Source organism: Chaetura pelagica, unplaced genomic scaffold (genome assembly GCF_000747805.2).
Source record: "Chaetura pelagica isolate M959 unplaced genomic scaffold, ChaPel_1.0 scaffold159, whole genome shotgun sequence".
In the NCBI taxonomy this organism is placed as follows: domain Eukaryota; kingdom Metazoa; phylum Chordata; class Aves; order Apodiformes; family Apodidae; genus Chaetura; species Chaetura pelagica.
The window spans coordinates 121,501-130,366 of NW_009954555.1; the positions used below are offsets into that span (position 1 = coordinate 121,501).

General features: G+C 52.0%; 2 protein-coding genes across 2 annotated transcripts in view; both read left to right on the forward strand.

Moving 5' to 3' along the window:
• Positions 1-5,788, forward strand: part of PINK1 (PTEN induced putative kinase 1) — a 16,548-nt gene extending 10,760 nt beyond the window's left edge. Inside the window, exons 4-8 of the mRNA XM_010005221.1 lie at positions 908-1,090; positions 2,182-2,345; positions 3,893-4,014; positions 4,918-5,154; positions 5,528-5,788. Coding sequence (XP_010003523.1) covers positions 908-1,090; positions 2,182-2,345; positions 3,893-4,014; positions 4,918-5,154; positions 5,528-5,788 — 967 coding nt within the window. The remainder of the gene's footprint in view (positions 1-907; positions 1,091-2,181; positions 2,346-3,892; positions 4,015-4,917; positions 5,155-5,527) is intronic.
• Positions 5,789-8,371: 2,583 nt separating this feature from the next.
• Positions 8,372-8,866, forward strand: part of AGMAT (agmatine ureohydrolase (agmatinase)) — a 5,185-nt gene continuing 4,690 nt past the window's right edge. The window contains exons 1-2 of the mRNA XM_010005113.1: positions 8,372-8,709; positions 8,808-8,861. Of these exons, the coding sequence (XP_010003415.1) occupies positions 8,372-8,709; positions 8,808-8,861 (392 nt within the window). The remainder of the gene's footprint in view (positions 8,710-8,807; positions 8,862-8,866) is intronic.

The following is an 8,866-nucleotide window of genomic DNA, read 5'->3' on the forward strand; positions in this document are numbered from 1 at the left end:
CACCCCACCCCCCCACACCCCCCCCCAGACCCACTCCAAGGCAGTAATTGAAGCCAAATAATGAATATTTAACTCTCCTAAGTAAATTTTAATTAACTTCTCCTATGGCTGAGGCTTTTTTTGCACTCTGACTGTGGCTTTCAAGACCACGAAGCTGAGCCAAAAATAACCTGGTCAGAGACATGGGGTCCTGTTTTCATCCCTCCCCCTCATCCCATCCCTCCCTGCCCTTGTCCCAAGTCCCTCCCCAGCTTTCCTGGAGCCCCTTCAGGCACTGGAAGCTGCTCTAAGGTCTCCCTGGAGCCTTCTCTTCTCCAGGCTGAACACCCCAACTCTCCCAGCCTGGCTCCAGAGCAGAGCTGCTCCAGCCCTCCCAGCATCTCTGTGGCCTCCTCTGGCCTCTCTCCAGGAGCTCCATGTCCCTCTTATGCTGGAGGGTCCAGAACTGGACACAGTTCTCCAGGTGGGGTCTCATGAGACCCGAGTAAAGGGGGAGAATCCCCTCCCTTCCCTCTGGGAAGCACCAGGGTAGATAATTTGAACTCCAGAGAAAGTGCTGGGACTGCTGTGGTGGATGTGCTCAGGCTGTGGGTGCTCAGCACCAAGGTGGGAAGCACTGGGCTGAAGTGCTGCTTGAGCACCCAGGACCTGGAGGTTGCTGTCTGTGGTCTTCCCAACCCAGGGGCTTCCATGATGTGAATTTTGGAATACTTGCTTAATGGGCAGCCCTGTCATCTTTCCTGTCTCTCTAAGGTCTTCCCTGCAGAATAAACATGTTTGCACAGTGTTTAGGAACTTTGTGGTGGAGAGGACAGGCTGTGCTAATGAAAAGTCATTTCACAGATAACAGAGACATGTCCATGATAAATCAGAACTGACCAGGACATTCCTATCATCTTTTGCACAGAAAACCTGTCCTTGGGAGGAAGAAGTTGAGACCTCACCCAAATATAATCCAGGTGATCAGAGCCTTCACATCCTCTGTCCCTTTGTTGCCTGGAGCCTTCACAGAGTATCCAGATGTTCTTCCATTAAACCTGAACCCCAGAGGGATCGGCCACAGCCGCACGCTCTTCTTGGTGATGAAAAAGTAGGTGGAGAGAAGGTTCTTCTGGGGCTTGGGCTCCTTCTGGCACTGCCCAGCAGGGCTGTGTGCTCTGCTGCTGCACAGCTCCTTGGCCTCAGCTGCTGCCAAAAAAAAAAATAAAGCAGAGCAGGCTCCAGGAAGTGCCTCCCAGAACCCCATCCAAGCCCTTGAGATTTTAACTCTTGTTTGGAGACAAAGACAAGCTGTTCTTTTTCAAGAATGACCTCACATTGCAGGAGGAAATGTGGAGCTTGGCCCTGTTTGGCTGCTCTTCCAAGCTTGAACTTCACCCCTAGTCTGAACACGTTGCTAGAGATGGAGTTGAATCCTTAATGAGATTGATTAGTGCCCAGCACCTCTGGCTGTCTCAGCTGGGCTTTGTTTTCAATGAGTGTGGCTGTGGCACTGACGTAAAAGCACCTCCTGCCTCCCACTCTTGTTCTGCTCTGCCCTCTCTGTATTCAGGAATATGTTCTTTTTCCTGATCTCATTTAGCTGGTACAATCCACATGATTCATCTGCCTCCTCTTTCCTGTAAAATATAACCCCAGGACAGAAGAACCTGGGAGAGGGACCCTTGTGAACCTGCAGCCCCCTCACCATACTGGTTATTTTATTCACAGCTGTCAAACTTGGGCACTGAGGATTTGGTGGTGGGTGTTGCTGCAAAGCAGAGGATTTGAGAACAGCAGAGAGGGGTGCCAGGGTGAGGCTGGGAGGTGGGAAGGCATCAGAGAGGTCAGGAAGAGTTTGGCACATCGAAAAGACAAGAGGAGATGGTCTCAAGCTGTGCCAGGAGAGGTTCAGATTAGATTTGAGGAGAAACTTCTTCAGTGAAAGGGTTATCAACCACTGGGACAGGCTGCTCAGGAGTCACCACCACCTCTGGAGGTGTTTCAAAGCCATGTGATGAGGGACATGGTTTTTAGCACTGGCCTTGGTAGAGTTGGGTTAATAGTTGGGTTGGATGATCTGAAAGGTCTTTTCCCACCAGAATGATTCTGTGAAATGTCCAGTGTCCCCAGCCAGCCAGCACTGAGGTGGAACCACAAGCTCCCAGGTTCTAATTCCAAGTTTTCCCTTGTTCTGAGCAGCTACCCCTGCACCCTGCACCAGTACCTGAGGGGGAACAGCCCAGACCTTCGTCTCTCCACGATGATGATTCTGCAGCTGTTGGAAGGAGTGGATCATCTTGTCCAACATGGAATAGCACACAGAGACCTCAAGTCTGACAACATCCTGGTTGAATTTGATTCTGGTCAGTAGCTCCTTTACACAAAGGCCAATTCATGCACAGCCAGGAGTGCTGAAGTCGTGTTTGTATTTGGGGAAGTCCTACCCAGGTGTGTGTGTTTTTGGGGGGGGTTGGAAAAAGAGCATCAAAGCCTTTGAAGAATCTCAGGTGTAGTTTTCAGGTTGCTGCCACTGGGGAAGCCATTTGTCCTGCCTGCACCCCAGGCTCTGCATTATCAGACTTGAAAGTTGTGCTGTAATCAGGTGCAAAGGTGATGTGAGGCACAAGCCCAGCAGGTGTTGCCTGAGGCAGGTGGGCATGTAGTGATGTCCCACTGGTGGTGCTGGAGGTGCCTTGGCTTCGGGCTCTTGGCTCTGTCCTCTCTTCAAACCCCACCTCTTGCTCAGGTTGGTTGTGCTGTAACCCTGGGGGGATGGAATGTTGGTTGGAAGGCAAGGGAACAGGCAGTGTCAGAGCCAAAAGCAGCATCTTCATCTCCCTGCTCTCCTGTCAGCCTCTCTGACTGAGGTTTTCATTACCTGAGCTCTTTTTCAACCTGATTGAGATTCAAATACACAGGGCACAGTAGGAGGCAGCCAGAGCTGGGTAATTAAAGGTTTTGGTGCAGCAGCCATGGAAGGTTTTTAGTGATACTAATGCCATCCTTCTTGAAGGAAAAGCTGCTCTGGAGCTATGCTGGATGTGGTTTGGAATGATCTCAAGCATTGGTTCTTCCATACTGGAGTCTGGAGAAATAAGGATTGTGTTTTGCAGTGTTTGAATTGTCATCAGAACTAATAATTCATGCAAAGTTTCTCCAGCCTTTTTGCTGTAGCTGAGGATGTGTCTGTGGGTCAGTAGCTTTTGCTGTAGATAAAACCAGAGGGAAGAAATGAATACATTCCTCCATTGTGGATGAGTATCTAAGCTTGTGTGTCTTCCATTTTATGGCATCTGTGATGCTGTGGGAGATGCAAGTTCCCCAGGGAGCAGTAATATCCTCTGAAGAGGAAATGGAAGAGAGGCAGGAAAACAGAGTGTGGTTGTGCTGAGTCCTGGGGAGTTTGAGACTCCTACCTCTGGTGTCATAGACTCATGGAGTGGTTTGGGTTGGAAGGCACCATAAAGATCACCTAGATCTAACCCCCTGCATGGGCAGGGACACCTCCCAGCAGCCCAGGCTGCTCCAAGCCCCATCCAACCTGCCCTTCAACACTGCCAGGGATGGGGCAGCCACAGCTTCCCTGGGCAACCTGGGCCAGGCTCTCACCACCCTCACACCAAAGAATTTCCTCCTCATGTCCAACCTAACTCTTCCCTCTCCCAGTTTGAAACTGTTCCCCCTTGTCCTCTCCCTCCCTGCCCTTGTCCCAAGCCCCTCCCCAGCTTTCCTGGAGCCCCTTCAGGCACTGAAGCTGCTCTCAGGTCTCCCTGGAGCCTTCTCTTCTCCAGGCTGAACACCCCCAGCTCTTAGCCTGTCTTTGTAGGAGAGGTGTCCCTGTGGTGTGGTGTCTGCCACAGCCAGGTCCTCCTGAAGGGGACACCAACCCTGCTGTCCCCTGTTGTTACAGCTGGCTGCCCCTGGCTGGTGATCACTGACTTTGGGTGCTGTTTGGCAGATGAGAACCTCAGGTTGCCCTTCCCCAGCATCTATGTGGATCGGGGCGGCAACGGCTGCCTGATGGCACCCGAGGTGAGTCCCCCTCTCCTATCCCTGTGTCTTGCTGCTTGCCCTGCTGGCAGGACTACCAAGTTTCAACCCCAGCTGTGCTGCAGGAACTTGAAAAATGCAGGAACTCTGTCCCAGACAAACCCAGCACACCCAGTACCTGTAGCTGGCTGCTGCCTGCCACGTTTCACCCTGCACCCTGTCATGGAGAGCCCTGTCCTGCCAAGTGACAGGGGAGATCCTTGTCCTGATTTGAGTTATGCTTGTTAAACATCTCTGTGTTCATTTAACAAAATCCTCTTTGAGCCTATGCTGAGCTGTTGTTGCCCAGACACCTTGCCCAAAGGTGGAACATCATCAGTTGAAGGCAGAAGTGACTTTTCCCACAAAAAAAGTTGGCTCTTCAGTCTTTTTTTTTTAGGTTCCTCTCCAGGTAACTATTAAAAAAGTTTATGCAGCCAGTCCTTGTGCTGCAACAGTAGGTTTTGGACAGAGTTGTGAAGTTACTCAGAGTTCTTTTTGTTTTCTCTGGGGGTGACTGTAGTAAAGCAAAGTCCCCTTTAGCTGCCTGCTTGACCTGCAGCACCTTCCCTTGTGTGGCTCAGGTCCTGGTGCACTAGCTGTTGGTCACCTGTACCTCTTCTCTCTACCTAAAATCCCAGAAACAGCCTTCAGGCCTCTGAATACTGGCCTGGGGCAATGACCAGAGCTGAGGAACAATGACCTGTGCCTCCTCCCAAGGTCCTGGTGGGCTGAGCAGTGCCAAAGGTGGGATTATTCCCACCAGGGATTTAGAGGAAACCGAGCTTTGGTTTCAGTCTCTCTCAGTTCATGACAGCTGAAGGCCTGCCTTGACCCTTGGACGTGAATTTTGGCACAGAGTCCACCCTAGAGCTGGTTGTTTGAACTTCCCCATCTTGGTGGCAGGTGATCACAGCCTCCCCTGGCCCGGGCAGGGTGATCAACTACAGCAAAGCTGATGCCTGGGCTGTGGGAGCCATTGCCTACGAAATCCTTGGCCTGGCCAATCCTTTCTATGGCCATGGGGACTCCAGTCTGGAAAGCAGAAGTTACTGTGAAGACCAGCTGCCCAGCCTGCCCCACCATGTGCCCCTGGAGGTGAAGCAAGTGATAAAGATGCTGCTTCAGAGGGATCCCAACAAGGTAAGAAACTGTTGGCTTGAAGAAACCATCTAACCAGCTTTTGGCAGTGATTTTTGTGGGTGATTTCACTCTGGAGGGCTCAGGACTGTAATCCTGATATCCTTTTGGCCAAGGTAATGATCAAAGACAAACAAAAAGTCTTTGCTGAAGTGCAGTGTGGCCACTGAGCAGTTTCAGGAATGTCAGTGGATGTTTCTGTCTGGGACTGGACCTTGAACTGGGGGAGGGGAGGGTTGCATGGAGTTAATAGTCACAAACAGCTTTTTGATTCAGACAGACTTCATGGTGCCTTGGAGAGGGGAGGCCTGGGGGACTGGTGGCAGTGGAGATGCTCCATCCTAGCAGCTCATCTTCCTTCTCCTTCCTTCTGCAGAGATTGTCTGCTCGTGTTGCTGCCAACGTGCTTCACCTCAGCCTCTGGGGCGAGGGGGTTCTGGCTTCCAGGGCCTTGCAACCCGACCAGATGATTACCTGGCTCCTCTGCCAGTCTGCAGCTGCTTTGCTCATGGATGGACTGGTGGATAAAAGCCGGGTAGAAACCAAAATGAAGATGTGCTTTTTGGCAAACCTGGAGTATGAAGACCTGTGGGCAGCAATGCTGCTGTTGCTGGCCTGGAGAAGCCAGGCTGAGTGAAGAGAAGCACCTGGGTCTGGGCTGTGCAGCAGATAAATGCATTTTCTAAAGGCACGTAGGAATCTGTCTTTTCTGTAGTGCTTTAGGGAACAAAACTGCAGGCCTGTGTTGAAGGGGTTGAGTTTCTCTCTAGCAAGTGTTAGCACACCCTGCTTTTCTCCCCCTCCTAGAGGAAATGCCCTCGTTTCGTTACCCTTCTGGTGAGGGTTTGTGGACCTTGCAGGTGTCCTGAGGTACCTGGTTGGTTTGATTCCCATTGGGGAGTTCATAATTGACTTAGAAGTTGTGTGTTGAGTGAAGCCAGTTCCCTTTCAGAAGGGGGAGTGTGTGGGAGGAGACACTGTCTAGCTGCTTTTTATATGGCAGCATCACAGAGTGTAACAACACACTGAGAAAGCTGAGCTGACAAAGGGGTGTTCAATCTTTCTTGAGGAGACTGGGGGGGTCTTCAGCTGATATGAAGATGGGAGCCACATCTTGCTATAAAATTCAAGCCTAAAAGCCTCCTAGTGAGGTGCTGACTGCTAAGGTGGGTGTCAGGAGCTGCTTTCTTCTTCCAGTAATGCACCACTACATACCTAGTTAGCTGTATGCAAAAGCAGCCAACCCCAAACCCACTTACCTTTGTTTCTTGGCTGTTGTATTTGTGCAGTGAGGGTCCAAGGCTGAGTCAGGCTGTGCCCAGTGAGGGGTAACACTGCAAAGAAAAGGGGGCTGAGCAGCAGTGCCTGCTCTTCTCTTTTACTAACCTGTTTTTTCTGTTTAACAATGAAGTCATATCCTTTGGTCAGGGAGGAGAGGAGACATCAGGGTTTGAGCAACAATAGTCTCGTTTATGAAAGCATCATTGGATTTCATGTCTGTAATTGTGTTCAGAGGAACCTGGGGACAATGTTACTTACACTCATTGCACAATAAATTGACAATTAAGCTCTGCTGCTGTGTGGGTTCATCTGGTTCATCTCCATTCTTGGGATCCAGGTTTTAGGTCGTGGGAGCCTCGGGGGCAAGGGAGCCCTGCTTAAGTGGTGGCTTCAAAGATGCTCTTTCCAGTGCAGCTTCTGGAACATGTTATTTTATTCCACCAAGTGGAGTTTCCTGAAGAGGAATGGGCTTTGCCTTGTGGCCATTTCATACTCTTCTGACCAGTAAGTCACTGGCTGCTCCTGTAATTCCCAGGTCGAGGACATCATGTGCCAAGTGGCTGATGTCCCAGAGCAAATCATCCCTCGGTGACGTGTTGTCAAGGTCCCACACACTGAGACAGTGTCTGGGTCAGCAGCAGGGCAAAAAACTGCCCGCTGTGGAACAGCCCTGCCTGTGGGGCTGTGAAGAAGGCTCAGCAAAGAGCACTGAGCCTGGGAAATCACAGAAAATGAGCTCTTTGGGCAAAAAGTTGTAGAAAAAGATGGTTTTAGCCTTGGCCTGACCCTAACCGAGGCTGCTGCTGCTTTGTCTTAGATCCTGAGCTCCTGCAGGGTGTTTTGGGGTGGCTGCCTTGAGTCTGTGGGTGCTCTCCTGGAGCTCTGTGCCCTTTTGTCTGGCAGCGAGCCCCGGGCACTGACTCTGGAGCTTTTTGAAGAGTAAACTGCTGTTTTTTTGGTAGCTCTCTGCTCTGACCTCTCCCTGCTGTTTCTCCAAGCCAGGAGGAGCTGGTTAGCTCAGCGAGGTGCAGGACGTGCTGAGTCTTTCCTTGTCCCATCAGTCCTGTGTGTGGAATACACTCATATTCCATACCCAAACCAGCTGAGTGGAGCAGGATTTCTAGGATTTCTGCTCTGTACATCCTCCCTTTTTTTTTTTTCCCCTTAATTTTCCTCCCAGGTCCAATCACTACACAAGTAGGAACCAGAATGAGGAGCCAGAGGCATGAGATTTCAAGCGTGTTATTATTAGGCCAACCAGGGTATGATCTGTGCTGGTGAGCTCCAGACACTGGAAACTTGCTGCCTCTGGAAAATCATCTTGTTTCATCTCTGTCCTCAAAAATGGCTTGAAATGCTTGTCCTGCAGCACAGCCTCTGGTTCTTAAATCCCTATTATTGATTCTTGTTGGCTTGCATTTTGTCAGCCTGCAGTTCTGCTGAGGTTAGGCTTCTGGTTTGTTTTCTTTCCCTGCCTGCCTTTCATTAATGAGACTTTTTTTCTGATTCTTCAGCATTCTGAGTGCTTTGCTTTTGCAAAGTGCAGGTTAAAAGCAGCTGCTGTGAATGCCTCCAGTGCTGCCTTGTTTTCTGCAAATGCCCCAGGGAAACAAAACTGGAACATTTCCCAGCGCTTGTCCCCGTCGCGCCCGTCCCTTGGCAGGCTCTTGGAGACCCTCAAGCCTTGTGCTGCTGTGTTTGTTCCTGATGTTTGCCAGGAACCAGACTGTGCTCTGGGGAGAGGAGGCAGCTGGGAAGGTGAGGCTGGAGCCAAATCCCTGCCCTTCCCAGAGCAGAGCGTTGTCTGGCTGCGCTTTGAACCTTTGGACGGGGTGGAGAGAGGCACGGTGGTGTCTGGCTCCTCTGCCCAGCTGCAGCTTTCCAGCCGAGCAGGGACACCCCTCTGTGTGGGGCAGGGGCCTGGAGCCCGTGGGGCAGGATGAGGAGCCTGTTGTGGGCTGGCTGCAGCTGGCTGCTGCCCCGGGGAGCCGGGATCCACACTCCCAGGATCTCTGCCGCGACCACCCCACATTTGTCCCCAGCTCCTCTGCCCACCTCTGGCTCCTCACCCAGCGTGTCTGTGGGGCTCCTTGGTTCCCCAGCCCCTCAACGCTGGGCCTCCCAGCTCAACGTGCCCCCCAGTGCCCTCTCGGTGGCCCGGCCAGTTGGGATCTGCTCCATGATGAAACTGCCCATCCAGGCATCAGCGGAGGGGCTGGACGCGGCTTTCGTCGGCGTCCCCCTGGACACGGGCACGTCCAACCGCCCGGGAGCCAGGTGAGGACTTGCTGGGGAAACCAGCCCTTCACTCCGTGGCCCTTCTTCCCTCCCCTCCACCCCTGGCATCAGGAATTCTGCCTGCTCCTCCTGCCCAGGTTCGGCCCACGCCAGCTGCGCGCGGAGTCGGTGATGCTGCGGAGGTTCAACGGCAGCA